The 23,519-nt window shown below is 39.8% G+C and overlaps 1 protein-coding gene across 8 annotated transcripts in view; it reads right to left on the bottom strand.

The window, feature by feature from the left end:
* Positions 1-23,519, bottom strand: part of MYRIP (myosin VIIA and Rab interacting protein) — a 219,818-nt gene that overhangs the window by 110,573 nt on the left and 85,726 nt on the right. For all 8 annotated transcript variants that reach the window (XM_068670553.1, XM_068670552.1, XM_068670557.1 and 5 more), the window contains exon 3: positions 9,736-9,957. In XM_068670553.1, coding sequence (XP_068526654.1) covers positions 9,736-9,957 — 222 coding nt within the window. The remainder of the gene's footprint in view (positions 1-9,735; positions 9,958-23,519) is intronic.

The following is a 23,519-nucleotide window of genomic DNA, read 5'->3' as shown; positions in this document are numbered from 1 at the left end:
CTGCCCGTTTTCAACCCAATCAGCTAGCATCAGATGCCAATCTTAACCAGCCTGTTAATTGGGATGAATGTCAATTCTGGTCTACATGGTAATTAGGAGAATTACTGTGTTTAGATTCTTTCTCACTATTAAATAAAAAAATAAAACCGTGAAATCTAGAATCTAAAGACAGTATGGAGGAAGTGTTCCTCCTCACTAAATGCAAGGCTCATTTTTATTTCTTTCTGATCAAGACCCCATTTTCCATCTGTTATGTTAGCAACTAAGGGAATTTGCCAGCAAGCTCTCCTCACAATTCACTTGAAAATCATTTGGACAGGAAATGCTGCTTTTCCTACAGAACTCTGATGTTCAATTGCATTGCCTTGACCATAGAAAAAAACACCACTGCAGTAACAGCAGTAATTAAAAGTAGTAAAAATCCGGTTTGGATCTGATGGCAGAAACCTCAGATCTGATTCCCCTTGTTACAGCAGACATGGGAGCAAATTCTAACCATTTTGTTACCTTTTTGATTCAGTATGAACCTGGGGGATTACACAGTTCTCCAGCAAAACTGAGTGACTTACACTCTTCTAACCTGAAAAATCCTTCTTCAATTTCATATTCTTGCACAGGCTGCAGAGCAAGCATGAAAACAGTAAAGCTAACAAAGAAAAGTTGACTGTTACATTCTGATAGATGAGACTCTGAACTGATTCTTGCAGAGGGCTTGGAAGGAGAAGTTTTGAAAAGTCTCACCTGGTTGTCTGGATGGCATAGCTACGGTTCCTTACTAACACACCATAAAATTATCAGATCCTTCCAGAACCTCCGTTTCCCTTATGGTTCCCTCACATCAATGGTTTTAATTGGACACTCCGGGTCTGTACAATCTCAAGTTGAACAACAGTTATACAAAGGTTATACACATTGTATCAAGGTAGGGATTACTCTCTCTAAATAAAGCCAAAAAGGCAAAGGCAGGTTGGTCTGGTCACCAGGCAGCAAGTAAGGTATGTGTAGGAAGCAGGCTCTAGGTCCACTGCCTGCTTCTTCACCTAATGAATTCAGGCACCTACAGAGGAAGAAAAAAAATCCTCTATACACTGTACAAAAACAAAGAAAAAACCCAAACAACAATCTGCAAGCCTTTCTATATGACTTTTATATAAGACATGGAAAGACATGAAAGAAACACTCTTTTCCTCTGTGGCAAAATTGTTGTATTCATTTTCTACCTTTATATATACACTAAAACTGTGTTTTGAATTTGAAGTTCTTCTGCCCTTCATAAACTATTTAAAGACATTTGAAATGCACAGAATCAGCATCAGCAATTATTCAGAAAAATGGAAGTGTCCAAATAATTGTGGAAGCCACAATGATGCCTTTATAACCTAAATGAAAAGTATGCAAATATCAGAAAGCTCACGAGATTCAGCACAGTCCTGAAGCTTTGTCAATCAAGATTACATAAATTCACTTTCTATTTTAAAAAAGTAATTCTGAGAACTAACACTTTTCAGCCTCAGTAATGCTGGGACAGCAACTTTCTTTGTGATACAGAAAGGGTAGAAGTGTGCATGGTGTATCTATGTCCTTTTAAAAATGGAAAAGTACATTTGAACTGAAAAAAGCATAATCTTTGTGTGACAAGAATTAACTAAGGTTTTGCAAAGGCTAAACTACGTATTGAAAGGCACCCAGTTGTAAGAAGCTAGAGTTCAGAAATGGTGCTGATTTCTGCTTGGATTCTAGTAGCAGTCATCATCTGTACCCAAGATTTGGGCAGGATTCAGAGGCGGTTCTTCCCTGAGAATCTCTATACTAAAACATAAATTTGCCACCATTATCTATTATATTTCCCCAATAAAGAATTAGGGCATACAAAGTTTAACGCAGCTGCCTTTAGACAGAGATGGTCTGAAGGAAAACTGGGAGCTAAGTCCGGGCTTGCAGAATTTCAAAGTGGTAATTACATCATTTGACTCCTTAGCATCATCAAGTGCATCTGAGCAATTGAAATGTCAAACACTGCCAAACCTGGAACAAGCCTTGAAAAGTTTACATATATGCTCATTTAACATTTACATATATGCTCATTTAACATAATGCTCTGTATCCCTTTTAGAAGTCAGCAGATTTAAATAAAGCCCCCAAAGAGCCTGGAGGGCTGGAGTCCTTGCTACCTCAGATAAAAGAGGATTTCTATCCTGAAATCCTACTACTGTAGCTTAGTCCAGGCTGATCACTTGAGAAGTTCACTTGGTATCCATTAATTCCACTATCAAAAGTGAGCTATCACTAACAGCAAGTATCACAAAAGTGATACTATGACTACAGTGAGCTCAGCAAAGTGCATGGCTTCAGGTTTATCTCTGCATTTTTCCTAAGATCCTTATTTGCAAAGAAAAACCATGAAATAACTTTTGAGTATCCAGCTTTCAGACATTTACAGTTAACTAAATACCACAGAGTTTGTGGTCATCTTTCAGTCTTCTACAGGACATAGGCTACCAGCTCAGACAGACCAAGAATATGGCTCCAGTCACGTCCCATAGTCTCCCTGTATCTAAACTGGTGAGTTGACTTCACAAGTAGAACCCTGGGTTCAAAGAATTGTGAGCAGCAGTACAAGGTCCAAATGGCAGCCAGTTACCATGGACTCATATTTAGGCCAACCATGTTAAATGTCTTTATTTATTTGAATGATGGGATGATGTGCACTCTGCCAGTTTGCAGGCAAAACCAACTGGGGAAAGCAGTAAATACGTGGGATGGCAGGGCTTGCTATTCAGAGGGACCTGGACATGCTGGAGAAATGCACTGACTGGAAGATCATATTGTTCAAGAAGAGCAGGAGCAAGGGTTTGCATCTCAGGAGGAACAACCCAGGCAACAGCACAAGTTGGGCACTGAAGGGCTGGATGGATGCTGGTGGACAACAAATTGAGCACAAGTCAGCATCATGCCTCAGAGAGGCTGAGGGAGAGGTGTTTGTGTGGCCTCTTGGGCTATCAAAGGCTTGGGGTGTCAAACTGCTGCCCACAACAACCTTAGAAGAGGGCTTGGAGAAGGCAGCACCCAGTTCTCCTCAGAGGTGACCAGGGATGGGCAAGAGGCAGAGAACACACGAAAGCATTGGAAATACTGATTGGATAGCTGCTAGCTACACCCCATCCGCCAATTTTTATTTTTATTTTTATTTTAAGCTATTCATGAAGCTGGCATATTGCATCATCACAGCCAGCTAGCTATGCAACTGAATTTCCGGTTTTGCTGTATGTATTTATAGTAAGTATTGCAGTATGTTAGTGTACAGCACATGTGAGGCAGGTATCTGTCAAACAATTTGCAAATTATATACTGGAAGTGTTGTTCAGGATCCTGAACATTGCTCTCCAGAGTTACTGATCTTTTATGGAGATTTGTGCTGTTTAATTGCAAGTTGGGAATTACGACAACACATCACATGACTAATTTTTCAAACTATAATTGTACTATTCCCCTCAACCTCCTCCTCATACTTATCCTATCAATCTCCTTTCACTTTTCACTTTTTGTTAACAAGTAAAAAACATCAAAAGTGGAAAATATGGCACTTAAATGCACTACACAGGACAGACACAAGAGATCTATGCTTTTGCAGGTCTGAAAAACAGCCTTCACTACTCAAACTCTTCGTAAGACTGTTTGGAAACCTGGTGTTTCCTGAGAATTTTCAATCTCTAATAATAATTTTATTGATGAGAAACAAGAAAATGTATTGCCACACACTATGTTTAGGAGAAACAAACTCATTTGTTAAGTATCTTTTCCATGTGAGAGGTCTAGTTTCTATACTCTGAGAATCTAGTTCATGGAGCAAAGGTAATGCCAACAAATTCTAAATTATTAACCTCAAATTCCATTACTTCCAACAGCCCTCTGATCCTAGAGGCAAAACACAAACAGGCATTTTGACAAAGTTCATGGAGTTTAAGACTTAAAGGAAACAATTGCAACATTTGTTGTTTTTTTTAGTTTGTTTTTGTTTGTCTGTTTAAGACAAACAGAATGCAACTGAATTACTCCCCTCCAAAAATGAATAGCTCAAGACTTCCAAAGCACAGAAGACAGAGGCATTCAAAATGTCATTCATGGTGGGCACTTCTTCACAGTACAACACTCTATAGTTCTTTTCCCCTCTGGACAATTTCCAAAAACATTTTTGATCAGATATATATGCACTGCCATCATAGAGAGACACCTGGATATCTGTGAGTTTGCAGGATGATGGAACCATGTCATAAACATCTTTGCCTCTAACTCTTATCATGCCTGAGATTGAAAGTGCTTTTGAGAACTGCAGCTATCTGAGATACAGAGAACCTAAGAAGTCCCCTAGATTATGAAACACTTGCAAACACATCCGTGGGGCAATTACGACTACTGATGCAATTTCTACCATTCTTTACAAGGATTTCTTCTATCACATAAGCATTCATTCAAGCTTCCATGCTCCAGTTTCTACTCTACCCGCCACAATATTGACACTCTGAAAAAAAACAAAAACAAACAAACAAACAAAACAACAACAACAACAACAAAACACCAAATACAAAGCAAATTTGTCATCAGCAAATTGAAGGCAGCGTGAACTATGCTGTCTTCATTATCCTGTTAACCTGTATAACCTCACACTATGGCAGACGATGGAACAGAATATTTACTAAATGAACTAAGTCTTTCATTCACTGCTAATTATCTCCTGGAAGCCTAATGAAAAGAGAAGGAAGTGTCTCTCAAGCTGAGGCCTGGAAAAGTATCTGTTAGTCTGCACATCAATGGGCAAAAGCAGGGATGAGACCTAAAAGAATCAGTGAGGACATCTGGCTTGTAGCTGTTGCCAAAGGACATCACTCACCAAATTCCAACAAGCTTTGCTGCATAGTAAATTTGAAATCAAATTGATAAGGGCAATCACCACTACAACCAGAGCAGCAAAGGCTATCTCATTACCTTACAAAATTTACCTCCCCAAAATAAGCAAGATCTCTTGGTCACAAAATATCCCCTAGATAACAGGACAATAAAAACAGCTCCAGAAATGTGCCAGCAGTTTGCTGTTGGCATTCAACAATACAGAGACAAAAGTCAAACCATAAAACCATATCACATTAATTCCCTGAAAGTTACCAGTTTAAAATATTTTGGAGGACTATGGGGAGAATAAAAGAGATATTTTAAAATAAAATATTAAATACTGGGAAACTAACTGATCCACCTGATTCTGAGGAAAGCTTTTAATCTCGGCTCCCATGTTTCAGGGGACTGTTCGTTTGTAAAATTTCCATGTTGGACCTCATAATTTTCCAGACAAAACAAGTGTGCCATCTGTGAAGAACTTCCATTTTTCACTAACACAGTTTTCTGATGAAAGTATTTCATCAAGGAAGTTCTTAAGCACACTGTAAATCCAACAGTAATATGGAAATGAACAGGAAGCATTCTTTTGCTATGATCAAACAGCAGATTTAAAAGTATCTTGCTTTTAGAAAACTTTTATTTAGGCACTCTGTCAATATCCAATCTTCATCTCTAAAGCAGTTTCTGCAAAAAAAGATACAACGACCTGAAATAAAGGCAGATGCAAACTCAAAAACAGCTTTGTGTCACAGATTGTTTTCCCCCTACATTAAAATTATTTTATTTGTGGATACAAAATAAACACAAGGGTTGCCTACTAATTGCTAAGCTAAAATGATGTTTGCCTGAATAGCTGTAGCACAAGATGCAGATATGTGCAACAGGAAAAAGTAGGAAACGTGTTTACAATACAGGTACTTTTGACAGGCATAACCACTTATTTCACCATCTACAATTGTAGGGTCATATTTTGAAAGCAGATAGGGTGGAAGATGCAAGAGACATAATTAACTCCAATAGCCATACACTTGTCCCAGTATCTGGAGAAAGACCTTAGAAACACCTGACTGCAGAAAAGATATGCTACTACAAAAAAAGTACAAAAAGCCATATACTTAATTTTGCATACAAGTTTAGTAACCACTCCTTGTCTTTGGCAGAAAGACACGGCAATTGCATTTTCCACCTTTTTTTACACCTAGGTCACAGAAGCAGGATAAATTCCTGCCTTACAAAATGCATAATTTCTTAGTCTCATAGATTCATATTAAAGATAATAAGTGGTATGTGCTTCAGTATCTATTTCAAGTGAGAGGTGTGTCTGAAGAATAACAGCATATGAGGGATTTACTTATCGGTGTCGTTGAGCTTTTAAAAAATGACAAATTAAATTTTCATGTTAACTTCTTTGGTAACAGAAGAAACTTTTAAGATATTGTTCCTAATAGCAAAGCACACTAGCTATGGAAAAGACACATTTATTATTGCCAGTCACACCTAGTGGCTACTAATCTGGAGAATTTCCAATTTTATCACCAGGAAAAGAAAACTTGTGCAAACCACAGCATTTATAATGCTCTAAGTGCACCCACACATAATTGGTTAGCTGTTCACAGTTAACAGGATAAATCTCCATGAGTATAGAAACTACACAAATGGAAATAATGTCCTATTACTGATAAATCAGCAAAGAACCCCACTGTCTGGCACCAAGTATTAATCCAGAGGGCAGAGCAACTGTGTCTGGAATCTACTTAGCCACAAACACTTAATAATACACGTATGTACAGACTGCTGCCCAAACACATCATTGTATGTGTGTCTAACTAGAATACATTGTACAAAGCTTCTGAAGAACCAGAAATGCACTACACACAAATTGAAAACTTGACACCGATAGTATACAATTTTATCATAACATACTTAGAAATTAGAAAGATACACATGAGCAAAACAAATAAACAAACAAAAACCAAAACACTAGAATGTTAATAAAGGCCTTCAGAGATAAATCTAAACCAGAATGTATTAGCAGAAAGTGTTGCAGAACTGAAAAACTGGGAAAATGAAGAAAGGTTCTGCAGTTCCTCACAGCAACATTGCTAGAAAGCCATTTCCAAGTATTGAGATTCTATGCTGAGACGAATTTTGTAATACCTAAAAGATGCATCAAAAGAAGAGATGCACTTTAAAGAGTACAAACACTTTTTTTTTTTCCACCCCCCATTGGCTTACAGATGAGCTTACTGCCTTTAGAAGAAGCGAAGACTGTAACATTTTGGCCCCATTTTCTACAAATGTTTTATGTTTCAAATCCTGACCTGCATTATTTGCTCTCTGCTAAATGTTTAATGTAGATCTCCATTTTGGAAGATGAATACCAATTTCCACTGAACATGTAGCTCCAGTAGGGTCATGCCTTGAGAGATTAACTAAACATACCAGATTTTCTTCAGTGTCAAGACCACCCCCATGTAGAAATCTACCAGGAAACTACAGCCTGCAGAAGTTGATGCGACTCTTTTAGAGGAAGCTTATAGAGAAAATGATGATCTAAAGGTAAGGACACAGCTCTCAGAAGTGTTTTAAATTCAAACCCAAGTGACTCTTAGGCAATGCATTACTCTCCAAAATAAAACAAAACAAACAAAAAACATCTCCAAGTCTTTGGTCCTGGTTCCCAAATCATAAAGGAATTTTAAAGATTTTTTTTGCATGTATATATAGACACAAAGCAGCTTTCAATTCACCTAATTAGAGTTTCAAGCTCTAATATATGAGGTTAACCGTCTTTAAAAAACCAATTACTTCTAGGAATGCTTTATAGCCTTTTGTACAGTAAGAAACTGCTTCCAACATAAGAATGGTATGACATATTCCAAATAAAAGCTAGAAGTGAAACTCAGGGTATTCCAGCATTGCTCTAGAGTGGAAGAGAAGAGCACAAGCAGGTCATTAAGGAAAATCTGAACTGAAAGTGTTCATACTTTCCCAGTTCAACTAAGCCCTTTCTACCTAGCAGAGAATTACAAGATTAATTCTTACATAATTAAAGAAATATAGGGGGGGGGGAGGGGGGAGAGTGAACAACCTGAAAGTGCAGTCCTCTGAGATGTTTCTAGCTCAGTATCTAATAGTGTAGTAAGACATTCAGAGAAGTAGCAGCTAAACAAAGAGCTATGTTTACTACTAGTGTTATCTTATTATAGGAAAAAATAAAAGACATAAGAAAAAGAGGACATCTGGAGGAATAGGAGGGCATAGTCCATGCTCCCTCCTTCTATGTCACTGAGAAAGGGACTGGAACTGACAACAAACTCTGGCATTTCCCCCCAAGTTTTTCCCTGGGAGAAATACTGAGTGGTAGTTCAAAACAATACCCCCTCAAATAAACCAAACACACACAAAAAAACAAGCCAAACCACCTCAGCAGCTTCCAGGGAATCCTCGCCCCAGCTTCCCCTGCAGGGACGTGTAAGTCACATGGTCCAGTAAACCAGGGCATAAAATTATTAGCATCAGTGTTAGTTAATTTATTTACTGAAAAATAACTCAAACTGAGTCCCATGTTTCATAAATGAGGAAAATGTTTGTAAACACGTTACAATTGAGAGAAGTGGAGGAAAGAGGTGTCATGAAATGGTTAAATAAATAAAGCAGAATTGAACACTGTCTCTGCAGCGCTCTGTGCTGCTGGAAAAGAGACTCCTGCCATTCTTCTCTTGCCTCGGCAGGGGTTGGTTGGTGTAGGTTTCCCTACGGAAATGTCAGAGGAGGATCAGATGCTCCTGGGGAATACATTCTCCTTTCAGCTCAAAGGCTGGCATCTGGAAACAGAGTCATTCACCCAGGATCCCTATGATCTTAAGCCCTATGCAAAAGGGCACACACTTCATTCACAGATATGATATGAAAACTTAAGATTCAAGTGGGTGTTGATCAGAAGCAAGCAGAAGGAGTGGCTGGTAAGCACAGAAATATTGTACAACATTGGAAAAGGACACAGCTCTTGTCTTGATGCTCCAGCCATCTCAGTCATATTTGCTCAGCTGTTTTACTTACCAATGTTCAAAATTAAACTATGAGGAATTGATCAAATTCATCTATGCTTCTCATCCAAGTAAAGAAGTCAGAGATGATACTATGATACTGCAGCTGAGGCTGCTTTTGGTACCTGGCCTACAATGCAGACAAGAAAGATTATCAGAGTCATCCTCCAAGGAGTGTTCCCTTTCCCACTGTTATGTTTGCTTGGATTAGCTTTGGTTTTCTGGTGCTGTCTTTAAAAGTGTTGGCTATATTATCCTCAAAAGAGTGAAACAAGTAAACCACTGATACCATCTGTAAACAGAGGCCTGACAGCATATTCTTAACAAATGTTAAGAATTATAACAGGTTGCACTACTGTTTTGTACAGTTATTTGCAAAAGTAAGCCCAAAGCATTCCAGCATTTGGAAAAGCACTCCAAAACACATTCACAGATGGATGATCTAGTCACCAATATTCTTCTTTCCATGCCCCACCTATCAACGGGATTTGCTGGAAAATTACTAACTACACGCAGGTTAGGTTAGTTACCTAGACATTCACATTCAAGATCACAGACATGTACAAGCTAAGTCCAATTAGTGTTTGTTGATTCATCAGATCAACTAAACAAACCTGGGAAATGCAACAGGTAACCAAACATTCTTAGAACAAATTAACCCCTAGAAAAACAGGTACATCACGTCTCAGGGACAAATCAACCTCATCATAAACAGGTACTTTGTGTCCCCTACTGACAAAAAGCGTAGGTCAGGCCAGAGCTGCTTTATACAGGCTGTTGAACAATAGGTCCCTACCTTGTTTGCTGGCAGACACTGCAAATCCAAGCCTTCTCCTTCTTCTGGTAAGAGCTGCAGCTCTTGCAGATGTTGTACTTGCAATCTCGGCACTGTCGCTTGCTGTTGATAAGAAAGGTGAAAGGGGAACAGCAGCGAATACAGCAGTGCTCATTGAACTTCTGCTGCTTGGAAAGGATGTTGCATTTGTTACCCTCTTCATCCAACTTCTGCTTCATTTCACTGGAACAAAAAACAAAAGAACAGATATAAATCTCTTTGCCTTTTTCCTCTTTCAATATTCTCACGTGATACTATTTAAATAACTTCTGCAGGTGTAAAACAAATGTCAGAAATGCATATTCTAAATCCAGAATTGGGAAGCTAAAGCTCCTATATTCTCTGGAGTCACATGTGACTGGTCCATGTAAACTCTGCTGTGAGTCAGAGCAAACAATTTTGGTTCACACAGCTCCAGTAGCACTCTTCAACACCAGACTGCTTCTCTACCTACTCCAGCTGTCACTCCCTTGTGACATCTGACAATTCGCTTTCAGAGCACTTCGCAAATCAAAAACCATGCTATGAAAGTCAAAAGACTTGGTGTACAGTAATAAAAAAAAAAAAAACTCTGTTCAATAGTTTTGAAAACAAACGTGCTAAGTTTTCTGAGTTCTAATTCATGGAGTCATATTATGCATAATAGCTCAGTCAAGGAAGCTAATAGCATATTTCTTTCCAGAGTTTAAAAAAACAAACAAACAAAAAAACCAAACAACTAAACCAGGACCAATACTGAGCCAACTGCCAACTGCCTGTGACAAGGTTTGCAGACCTCTATTGCAGACCTCTAGAAGGTCTGTATTTCAGCAAAAGAGCTCATTTATTAAAAAAATAAAAAAAAAAAAGAGAGAGAGAAAAAAAAAGAGAAAAAAAAAAAAAGAAAAAAAAACGATTTTATGTGTGGTATTTATTAATTTGCTATCTCCCATTTTATAGTGCTTTTGATATTTTCCAAATTAAGCAATATATTACATGATATGAGTAATGAAAAAGTCAGAATGAACAGTTGTGTGAGTGGATAGTTTCTGGCATTTACAACTAGTATCTGCATTAAAAGAAAACAGCATTCATGAAAAACATGTTAGCAAAAGCCTAGAACAACAGTGTAACTATAAATATATCAATTTTCTTCTGTTTTTCAGAGTTAGTAGTAGCTAACTGGCGGCTAGCAAAAGTGATGCCCATCTACAAGAAGGGCCGGAGGGCAGACCTGGGAAACTACAGGCCGATCAGTTTGACCTCAGTGCCAGGGAAGCTCATGGAGCAGATCCTCTTGAGAGTCATCACGCAGCACTTGCAGGGCAAGCAGGCGATCAGGCCCAGTCAGCATGGGTTTATGAAAGGCAGGTCCTGCTTGACGAACCTGATCTCCTTCTATGACAAAGTGACGCACTTAGTGGATGAGGGAAAGGCTGTGGATGTGGTCTACCTTGACTTCAGCAAGGCTTTTGACACCGTCTCCCACAGCATTCTCCTCAAGAAACTGGCTGCTCTTGACTTGGACTGGCGCACGCTTCGTTGGGTTAGAAATTGGCTGGATAGCCAAGCCCAAAGAGTCGTGGTAAATGGAGTCAAGTCCAGTTGGAGGCCAGTCACTAGTGGCATTCCCCAGGGCTCGGTGCTGGGGCTGGTCCTCTTTAATATCTTCATTGATGATCTGGACGAGGGCATTGAGTGCACCCTCAGTAAGTTTGCAGATGACACCAAGCTATGCACGTGTGTCGATCTGCTCGAGGGTAGGAAGGCTCTGCAGGAGGATCTGGATAGGCTGCACCGATGGGCTGAGGTCAACTGCATGAAGTTCAACAAGGCCAAGTGCTGGGTCCTGCACTTGGGGCGCAATAACCCCAAGCAGAGCTACAGGCTGGGAGATGAGTGGTTGGAGAGCTGCCTGGCAGAGAAGGACCTGGGAGTGATGGTGGATAGTTGGCTGAATATGAGCCAGCAGTGTGCTCAGGTGGCCAAGAAGGCCAACAGCATCCTGGCTTGTATAAGAAGCAGTGTGACCAGCAGGGCTAGGGAGGTGATTGTTCCCCTATACTCGGCTCTGGTGAGGTTGCACCTCGAGTACTGTGTTCAGTTCTGGGCCCCTCGCTACAAGAAGGACATCGAGGTGCTTGAGTGGGTCCAGAGAAGGGTGATGAAGCTGGTGAGGGGCCTGGAGAACAAGTCCTACGAGGAGAGGCTGAGGGATCTGGCCTTGTTTAGCCTGAAGAAAAGGAGGCTCAGGGGTGACCTTATTGCTCTTTACAGATACCTTAAAGGAGGCTGTAGAGAGGTGGGGGTTGGTCTATTCTCCCACGTGCCTGGGAGAATAGGACGAGGGGGAATGGGCTTAAGTTGCGCCAGGGGAGTTTTAGGTTGGATGTTAAGAAGAACTTCTTTACCAAAAGGGTTGTTAGACATTGGAACAGGCTGCCCAGGGAAGTGGTGGAGTCACCATCCCTGGATGTCTTTAAAAGATGTTTAGATGTAGAGTTTAGGGATATGGTTTAGTGGGGACTGTTAGTGTTAGGTCAAAGGTTGGACTCGATGATCTTGAGGTCTCTTCCAACCTAGAAATTCTGTGATTCTGTGATTCTGTAACTTACTATTTCTAAGCACTGATTAGAACCACTTATAAGGCTAGAGTAATAGAAATGGTGCTGCCTATGTATTAACTGATGATATTGTCCCATTAAATTGTTTTAAATTGTTGTCCAAACCTTGCCTTTGCCACTTAATTCAAAAGGCCTACAATGACAGAGTTGCCTTCAAAAATCAATGTTAAAGATTCAGTGACTACTGTGCATTCAAACTGAAAAGGAACAGTGTTGACTTTTCTCTTATTTAAATGGTTATAAAGCAGGAATGGATATAGCAGGGGTGATGTGCACACTAGAAAAAGTAAAAGCAGCATCCATGCACATAGGGAGATGAAGGAATTGGGCCGAACGGATAAGATTTTTAAAAAGCATCCAGAACTGATGTAGTAATGTTCTGCCTAAAATCAATAACAATTTTTAATATTGACTGACAGCAAGCCTGCTATGAAAGCCGCTACATCCGAAGCACTCACCATGTGGCCACCGTCAGTATGAAAACCATCAAGAAAATTGCATCAGAATTAGACACATGTAAAGTGAACCGAGTAGCATGCAACTACCATCAGCAGTCTGATCAGATAATGATGTATTAGGAGTTTAGGATAACTTATTTTTATATATAGGTAAGGCTAAGTGAGGTACACAAATAAAAACCTATTTCAGTACTTCATTACTATTATTATTTTGAACAAGGCTTTGCAACAAGCGTGTAGAGTCTAAATGGATCCTGTATTACCCTAGCAACATACACACCTGCCTAGACTGATGCTGAACAAATTCTCACTGAAAGAAAGATGTATATTTCACCTTTAACGAATAAAGTTATCCTTCTACAGTCTGGGATAGCATTGTGAAAAATAATTGGTTACCTATACAAAAAAGTATCATGGATTCTGATGACAATTTCTTTCTAAAAAGAAAGAAATCCACAACTGTGGTGATAATGTCTTTGTTTTTTGTTTTTGTTTTGTTTTGTTTTACATTTGCAAACAGTTCTGATAGTGAGAAAAGAGTTGCTTTAACATCTTTGTATCTCTTATTAAATACCATAAAATAAATGTGGTGAATAACAAGCTGAGAAAACTGAATACTAGTCACAGTTGAACAAATTCCACTGCTGATAGAACCAGAAAAATGCCAACATGCTTGACACTTAGCCTTGTCTTAAAAACACGTATCAGACAATGAACTTGCTACATAGAGAACAGAGTCAATCAGCACCAAGTTCAGATGTAGCTCACTTGCCATGGACTGATACCTTGTTTCATGTATCAGGCTCTATCCTAATCTGTTAATAATTTTCTTACTTCAGGACATGAAGGATTTGTCCTCTATTATTCTATAGATGCGGTACTAGGGGCTCTTAAGGAAGATTTCCTTTTCTGTTGCTGTCAGTCAGTGTCTATCATCAATGGGAAATGACTTGACATATCAGAGTGTAGTTAAATGAAATAAATACACTGGTATTTTAAAAAATTCTTCTCACCCTGTAAACCTGTAAATTGTCAAGAGACTGTATTTAACCCCATTTTCTTTTGTAACATTGGATATCACAGGAGCACAGACTGTGTACTTCATCTAGCTGTTAAGACTTTGAAATCTGGGTGCAAGGGGAGCAGAGAGGGAGAAGCAGGTCTGAAATTTCAGAGCAGGTATTCTGGGGAGCTCTGATGACATCGGATATCTCTGTGTGAAAGTTGAAATTATCTTTTCCAACAAGCAGTGCCGTGAGTACAGACTGCTTTGTCCTCCTGTTCTAATAATGCCACATGGAACACATGGAAATAAATCTGTTTCAACACTTTTTTCTCACTTTTCTTTCTATTCTGCCCTTCTAGCTCAGTTAAGAGACTGCTTTGCAGACAGGTGGGGTGTTCTGAGGTGAAATGATTCATTAGTATTTGGGACAAGCACTTCTTCTGCAGGTTCAGGACCTTCAGGTTAAATCCTGGGTTTATATTATATCCATACCAATGTTTACCACTGGGCAGTGTGAATGTTAAAAGTTAACACAGATCCAAAGAGCAACTGGAAAAAGTAATAGAAGAAAAATGTGTCCTGAGTTAGTATATACAGAGATACCTTCTCTGGATTAGAAAAATCCTGGTATACTGGATACTCTGAATACTCTAGATTTCTAGAGTATTCAGAGAAGCAGTACTATGTTTGGTTGTCTATTACCCTTTGGCTTTATCTTCTCTTAATTACCCATTAGGCAGTTTTAGACTGCCAGTAGATTCTCCCTTAGTCTTCATAACATTGAAGAAACACAGCTCCCTCAGCCTTTTGGTGCATGTCATATGCTCCAGTTCCTAACCATCTCTGTGGTTATAGTGGTGAGGCTTATGCTCCAGTTTGGCAATGCCTTACTTGCACTGGGACACCTAATGCTGTACACAGTACTCCAGATACAGACTCAAAAGTACTAAAAAAAGCAGAATGATCACTTGCCTCAACCCACTGACCACTGCTACAAGGACTCACTGCTTTAAATTCACTGTCCATCAGGAATCAAACGGTTCCCTTCAGCAGAGCTGATCGCTGGACAGTCAGGCCCAAGCCCATTCTACTGCAAAATGCAAGATTGGTATTGCTTTTTCAGGAAGTTCCCAGCAACCCATTTCTCTCGAGATTGACCTTGGAAGGCTGGAGTAGCCCCATCTACCAGTATGTCAACCCTTCCAACCAACTCTGTGTCATCTGTGGACCTGAAGAAAGTGGACTGCATCTCAAAGCCCAGAACATTAATGGAGTCATTAAACCAAATTAATCCCACTATCAGTCCCCAAAAAGTAATGCTTGTAACCAGTTAGGCACTGACCACTACTATCTGAGCTTACTCATCCAGCCAGTTTTCATCTATTTATTTCATAATTTCTTCTTTGTATATAATATTCTCCCCAATCTGACTACCAATCTTTACGCTTTGATTAATATTTTATTATTTTGTGATATCTTTCTGTTAGATTACAAACATGTAACACTACATTGTACTACCCCATGAAAAATGTCAACAACCTAGCAAAACTGTATTAGTTTTACCACCTTTCTCAAATTCCTACTCTTTTTTATAGTTCCAACATCTTATATAGTGATTCATGTTTATACAAACATTTACTACATTCCCATCTATCTCATTTCCTCTCAATAAATGTCATTTTGCTCTCCCTAAAAGTGTATTTCTCACTGCCTACGTGGTATTGACATTCTATAACTAGAATGCCAATATTTCTTGCATATCTTAGGTAATTATGGCAGAATTTTAGAAATGCAAAACATATCCATAAATATCAAGAAGTCTACGGAATTGCACTCTATCAACAGCAGAAACTACTTTTGGGAAGCAGTTATTGATTTGTCCTGCTAAACTCCACAGTCTAGCAGCTATCCCTTCTCTACCATCCATTAAGGGTTAACCTACATATTAAGCAGACCAAGTGTCTAAAAGCCTCTCAAATACATTATTTCTACATCAGTCACTGCCTCTATTTACCATTTCACAGATCAGGATAGTGCATTTTGTCAAATATCTAATCCTGACTTTTTTCTCCTTGTTGCAATTGAGTGGGAAAAAAAAAAAAGTTTAATAGAGTTAATTCCTGGGTACATCTAATTTTAAAGGGATAAAAACTGAATTTCTGACCACGTTGACCAACTTCCTCCTTCTTCAAGTATTTCATTGTGTATTCATGACCACTAAAAGAAAGTAAATATTAAAACAAATACTTTACAGTGGTAGCATTTATCTACACTCCTCCCTGCAATTTGTCATGCTGTGCCTCTTGCCTGTCTCTCTCACTAGGAAATTTCATGTTTGTCCTGTCAGCTCCTGACTTGCAGTAGAAAGTCATTTGAGGTTAATGGCCTTCATGTATCCCATTTGGTTGTACCCGAACAATAAATACAGACTAGCATTCTTAAGACTGAAATATTGTTCAGTGTAAACAGAGCAAAGAAAAATTAATGAAAATATTAACATTTACACACTTTTCCATCACAAACATGATACCTTCTCTGCATTTCTAATGGCATCTGTGAGTCTACCTTTGATATGAATCCATATTTAAGCCTGTATCAACTTGTACCATTTTCTTTAAGAACAGAAAGGCCCCTACTACATTAAACAGTTCTTCTTCCAGTGCTCCTTTCACAGTGTAATCCAGTTCAACCTTACAAAATCTGATTCATAGCCTGGCTAGTGTACAGTGGGACAGTAACTCATACATCTCTGATAAACTCAGAGTATTCACCGTGAGTCATCATTCCCTTTTCCTGGTGGGATTTCAAACAACACAGACCTACTAACATTTGTGCTAGAACCAGTGTTGTTGCTGAGTTAATATTATTTACTTCTCTTTGCATCAGAAAATGAAGGGAGTTCTCCTTGACCCTTCCCAAGGAATGTGCAGCAGAATAAACAAGGCTATGTAGCAGAATAAGCAGCAGAGCTTGCTACAGAAGCAGGCTTTACAGTGTGAGAAACGATAACATCAGAGGGCTGTGTGTGTGGTGTTAGAAAACAACACAAAGGCCACATCACATGCAGATGAGATGAGTAATACTTCATATGTGGGAGTCTTCTGCCTCAAGAGGCTGGTGATCAAATCTGCCCATCATGACTGCTGCCTTCTCCCGAGAGCACCACTGGCCACTCCAGAAACCTAGTGGGATGGGAGCCGGGAGAGACATTTTATCTGCCAGCACTGGGAAGCACATAATGCAACACAGGCAAATCCATGCAGTTTTACCCACAGAAAACTCCACGGAGTATTTTTCTACTTCCTGCAAGAGCCACAGAAACTGTACTATGCAACAAGAAGAAAGCAGGTGTTACTAAATGCTCTGGGCCATTCAGACAAGCAGGCATTTCCTTTAGGTGAAACTCCTATGCAGTCCTAGGAAGCACACCAGACTCATACTAAGTAAGGTGACAAAGAAAGAAGAAAAAGAAAGAAAAGCCTCAAAGCAAGATATTCTACATAGGATCTGCAATTTAAATATATATTTTTTAGTAAATTTAATCCTATAAATAATGATTTTCTTGAGTATAGGAATTGCCTGCAACAGCCATGTGGGGTTTTATTTGTTTTAAAGACCAAGACTTGCAAGTTTAAATTTACCATATACCTTTATTGTACACAAGACAGTACTTCGGCAGACAAAAGAATCTGTTCTCACAGAAAACAATTTACGTTTAACATAAATTACCCCAGAGTGTTTTACAGTAGCAGTATTAACACCTCATAGAAGTAATAGTGTGCCCCTTACAACAAAACAAACAAATCTCTGCAGAGGAGCAGGAAAATATCTACAGCACCCCCACCTCACCATTCAAACACGCATTTAAGGTAGTTCTTTAAAAAACATAGATATTGCTATAGTAACAGCAGTATTTACCCAAAGACCTAATCTTCATTCAACCTGTTATAAATGAAGATACAACTCAATCTGAATTTAGTAATATTTATAAAAGGCAAGTAAACAGCGCTGGGAGCATGGGGAGTCTATGCTCTACCAACACACACCCATGAACATCAAACTTTCTAAGTATACAGAACACTGCTTTTATATACTAAACCCAAGCATGCATATACATATGTACAATCAGAAAAAGTATCAGTTGTAACATATCAATTGAAACATAAACATGGCAAAGTTTTCCAAATTCTGGCAAGTATTTAACAAACAATCCTTTAAGTATATTACTATTAATGTCCATTACTGGGGGAGCATCGTTGGAGTTGGTAATCCTGATTGAAGTGCTCCCATATCTTAAATGACTTCATTAATTTTTCTCAGATAATATACAGTCTCCATTTTCCATTCATTTTCTTGATTACAAACACCGGAGAATTCCAGGGCTAGTCATGGGAACAATTGTCTTGCTCTAAGTTGTTAAGCAACTCGGCATTCAGGCCTTATGTATCCTATTCTTCATGGATTGAAGGGAAACATTTCCATCTCCTTTTCAAGGCCAATAGGGACTGGGTCAAAAGGCACGTCCAGGTCAACAGGGGGTGGAACAGCAAAAGCCTTTGATGGCTGTAGCAGCAGAGGGGCCCATGGCGTAGCAGAAGGATCGGTGGACGAGCCTGCAGCTCCCTCATTATCTGGCAAACCACACATTTCTGACTGTGGTCCCACATGGCTCTTTAAGGCCTCAGAGATTGCTCGCCAGGTGCCGAGCAATCCCACCACAACCTTGTCGTTTTTCATAGCAGAGTCCCATACCTTGACCTCAATTTGGTCCCATATTTCAGGCTCATAAACTAAACCATATCACTAAGTGCTACATCTAAACGTCTTTTAAAGACCTCCAGGGATGGTGACTCCAGTACTTCCCTGGGCAGCCCATTCCAGTGCCTAACAACCCCTCCAGTGAAGAAGTTCTTCCTAATATCCAACCTAAACCTCCCCTAGTGTAACTTTAGTCTATTCCCCCTTGTCCTGTTGCCAGGCACGTGGGAGAATAGACCAATCACCACCTCGTTACAGCCTCCTTTAATGTACCTATAGAGTACGATAATGTTGCCCCTGAACCTCCTCTTCTCCAGGGTGAACAATCTCAGCTCCCTCAGCTATCCAGATCCTCCTGCAGAGCCTTCCTACCCTCAAGCAGATCGACACATGCACCTAACTTGGTGTCATCTGCTAACTTAGTGAGGGTGCACTTGATCCCCTCATCCAGATCATCAATAAAGATATTAAAGATACTGAGCCCTGGGGGATGCCACTAGTGACCAGCCTCCAACTGGATTTAACTCCATTCACCACAAATCTTTGGGCTTGGCTAAACAGGCAGTTTTTAACCCAATGAAGCATATGTCAGTCCAAGCCAAGAGCAGCCAGTTTATTGAGGAGAATGTTGTGGGGAACAGTGTCAAAGGCCTTACTGAAGTCAAGGTAGACCACATACACAGCCTTTCCCTCATCCACCCAGCATGTCCCTTTGTCATAGAAGGAGATCAGGTTTGTCAAGCAGGACCTGCCTTTCATAAACCCATGCTGACTGGGCCTGATTGCCTGGTTGTCCTGCAAGTGCTGCGTGATGACATTCAAGATAATCTGCTCCATGAGCTTCCCTGGCACTGAGGTCAAACTGACAGACCTGTAGTTCCCTGGGTCTACCCTCCAGCCCTTCTTGTAGACAGGCATCACTTTTGCTAGCCGCCAGTCGACTGGGACCTCCCCCGATAGCCAGGACTGCTGATAAATGATGGATAGGGGCTTGGCCAGCTCCTCCACCAGTTCTCTCAGTATCCTTGGGTGGATCCCATCCAGCCTCATCGACTTGCATACATCCAAGTGCTATAGCAGGTCGCAACCATTTCCTGGAGGGTTATGAGGGCTACATTCTGCTCTCCATCCCCTTCCACCAGTGAAGGGTACAGGGTATCTAGAGAACGACTGCTCTTGCCACTAAAGACTGAGGCACAGAAGGCATTAAGCACCCCAGCCTTCTCCTCATCTCTCATCACTAAGTTTCCCTCCGCATCCAGTAAAGGATGGAGATTCTCCTCAGTCCTCCATTTAATGCTGATGTATTTATAAAAACATTTTTTGTTATCTTTAACAGCACTATCCGGTTTGAGCTCCAGATGAGCTTTGGCCATTTTCCCTCTTTATAAGCAACGGATAGGAGATCTCATTCATGCAGAGCTCATAGCACTGTCAGACCCCAGGCTCAGTTCACTCATTTTGCTCAGACCATCTGGCTGTGTCTGAATGAGCAGATAAGTCAGCATACCAGAGGCAGAGCAGTAGACTGAACCAGACAGTGCTGAGGGCCTGCACTAACACTGTACATGGTTCTGTAGGTTTGCTTCAAGGAAGATGGTCTGATTCCATGGATTAAATATTCCCATCTTGCTCACAGTTCAAAGCTAATGCAGGGTGTGATTCACATTGTATTCAAGATGGATATGCTTAGTGGGGTTGAGTTTATAACCAAACAGGGCACTTTTAGAGAGCACCTAGAGGTAAGCTTTGGCTTGGTTTCTTCCAGAAGGCATCTAGTTTGTGTATACCAAAGCTAACCTATGAAGTAAACCATGGTGCAATAAATAAGGATAAGTAGATTCACTCCAAAACTGCATTACTGCTCTTAACTAATATAACAAAAAATAGTCACAGACAACTAGAAGAGCCTCTTACAACACAGGTACTTTCAGCAGTTCATTTTTCACCTACAATTTTGCCTGTAACAGCATTGTCTGAATTTGGAAAACCACACACACAGCTAAGTTTTATACATTTCTACATCTATATCACTGAGAGTTAACAGAGATGCAAGATGTTGATGTATAATTATACATAAGAAACAAGAAGTAGTTTCTGATTAGAAATGATTTTTGTTCTAAAAAAAATAAATCAGTTGTACACAATACTAGTGCATGGGTTTTTGAAAATGTTCCTTGTAACAGCATTAGAAATCCAATGTATAATAGACTCACTTTATTTCAAGATATATCCTTGGATTGCTATACTTAAAATTTAGCTTTATACAGCACCGCTAATAAGAACTTAATTTGCACCAGTTATTTTGAAATACCTTTAAACATAACTGATCTAATTCTCCATATCACTGCATCAGTTCATGCTGGTGTTACTCCACAAATTCCATCAGTGCTGTGATATGGTGAGGCAGATAGGGTGATGGAGCAAGGAATCAAATGTCCATATTTTGTACCTACAGCCTGAAATGCAACCAGAAGAAGGTCGGACTGTCAGCTTTCATTCGGTAGTAGAAAGTGAGTTCAGAGCAACCTATGGGTTTTCTATGGAAAAAAATGTCATTTTCTCAGGCTTTACTGCTGCTTTAAGATTTGTGCGCTTCAGTCAACTCCTCCTTCCCCTCATCATGTTTCCAAATTAAACCAAAGCTCCTCTTTGTATATGTAAATCTCCCAAGTTCAGCTGCTGGACTGGGCAACCAGGCACAGTCCTCTTCTAAAACCCACTCTGTAGAGTTGGGCTGATGTACAATCACCTGAGTTACAAATCACAGCTGCTTCTCATGTGTGACAGTCAGTGATTTAAAAAGTTAAATACACCTAAAGGGGAACTGTTGGTTTAAAGGCGACAATTCATTCTTATAAACAAACATTTATTTTCAAAAATAAAGAAAAAAAAGAATAACATGAAACACTAATGTCCTGGTTTCAGTTAGCACAGAATTAATTTTCTTCCTAGTAGCTGGTGGAATGCTGTGTTTTGGCTTAGGATGAGAAGAGTGCTGATAACACCCCGATGCTTTAATTGTTGCAGAGCAGTGCTTATACTAAGCCAAGGACATCTCAGCCTTTTGCTCTGTCCTGCCAACGGGCAGGCTGGGGGTGCAGTAAGAGCTGGGAGGGGACAGACCCAGGACAGGTGACCCAAACTAGCCAAAGGGGTATTCCATACCATCTGAAGTCATGCTAAACAATATATAGGGGTGGCTAGCCGGGGGGAGGGGGCCGGACTGCTCGGGGTTAGGCTGGGCATCGGTCAGCGAGTGGTGAGCAATTGCATTGTGCATCACTTGTTTGTACATACTATTATTACTTTCGTATTATCACCATTGTATCATTATTGTTATTATTGTTATTATTATTTTGTTATTATTATTTTCCTGTCTTATTAAACTGTCTTTATCTCAACTCACGGGCTTCACTTTCCATTTCTCTCCCCCGTCCCAGAGAGGGAGGGGGGAGGGTGAGCGAACGGCTGCGTGGTGTTTAGCTGCCGGCCGGGTTAAACCACGACAACTAATCGTTCAAAAATAACTTGCTTACAAAAGCACTGACATCTCCACAAATGCAGGACTACAAAATTCACAGTGGTCACATAAGTGGTCACAAGGGTATTTCTCTGTAACTGAAATATCTGTTCATTTATTATAAATAATCAAGTGAATTTAATTAAACTCCAAGTCTAGAAAGCTCTGCCAAAGGGAATTCTTACTAATTTAATACTAGAATTCTAATACTAGAATTACAGTTCTGACAAAATAAGTACTTTTAAATAACCAAATTACTCAAAGCAGTTTTACAGATTTAGTTGCATGTGAAAAAGCTAAGGAGTGACCAGCTTGATTCTTAGAGGTTAAGGCAAAAGCAAGAAGAAATCTCCTTCAAAACTGTCCTAAAAATGTGTAAGAACTTAACCAAGATTTTACTGCTCAGACAAGGTAAAAGGCATAACTATATTTTGCATGAATATTCCATATTGATTAAGGAGGCACTGGGGAGGCATTGGGGAGGCAAGGACAATCCCCAGACAAGGACTGTATATCTCGAAACAAGACACTGGAACTCATGATAAGGAAGCGGCAGACGGACAGAGAAACTAATGTAAGGACTATAAATCTCAAAACTGGACATTGGAATTCATTATAAAGATACAACAAACGGAAGAATTAGCAACAACCAGCTCTTGCAATTAAGAAACATGCCAACTCAGCAGATTCCTGACCAAAGGTGAAAAGTACAGTGTGAGGAAGACTCGGGGTCCTCCTCCCAAAGACCCCTGCCCACGTCCCAAAGACCCCTGCCCACAGTTCTTGGGAGGCTCTACGAAGGCACAAGGTGCCAAAAGGCTAATTAGCATGAGAAGCAAGGGAAGGCGGGGATAGGTAATGAATATGCATAGGCGCTTGTAGAATATTGATAGATTGATTGTATAAATTCAAGACTGCTTTCCGCTTTGGGTATGCACGATAGGTGGAGAGATCCCCCGTGCATCCAGCGCTGCAATAAAGAATATACCACTTCAAGGAATTTCGGCTTCGATCTTTGAATCACTACCCTTATGATTTGCTTTAGATCTCCTAATACACGGGGCAGTTATGTCATGTAACAGAAAACCAAACCTAATGATCAAAATGTGATTACTAGTCATTCTGCAATGAAGCTTCCCGTTCTTTTAAAGTCATAAGAATAAGCTACTTCTTCTTCTTCCCTGCACATTCCCTTCATCAAAGAAACCATTAACGCTAATAATATCATCACTGCCATCTGAACTGATATTAATGGGATAGTTTACACTCCAAAATATAATTTCAGCTTTTGTTTTTTTGCAAATTCAGGCAAACATGACTGAATTGGTTAGGTTCTAACCATGTTTTCCAAAGCTTTTTCCATTATGCAGTCAGATTTATTTTCCCCATGATAGTAT

Source organism: Anas acuta, chromosome 2 (genome assembly GCF_963932015.1).
Source record: "Anas acuta chromosome 2, bAnaAcu1.1, whole genome shotgun sequence".
NCBI classification, from domain to species: domain Eukaryota; kingdom Metazoa; phylum Chordata; class Aves; order Anseriformes; family Anatidae; genus Anas; species Anas acuta.
Note: the sequence above shows the minus strand (reverse complement) of the source record. Positions and strands in the feature narration are given on the sequence as shown.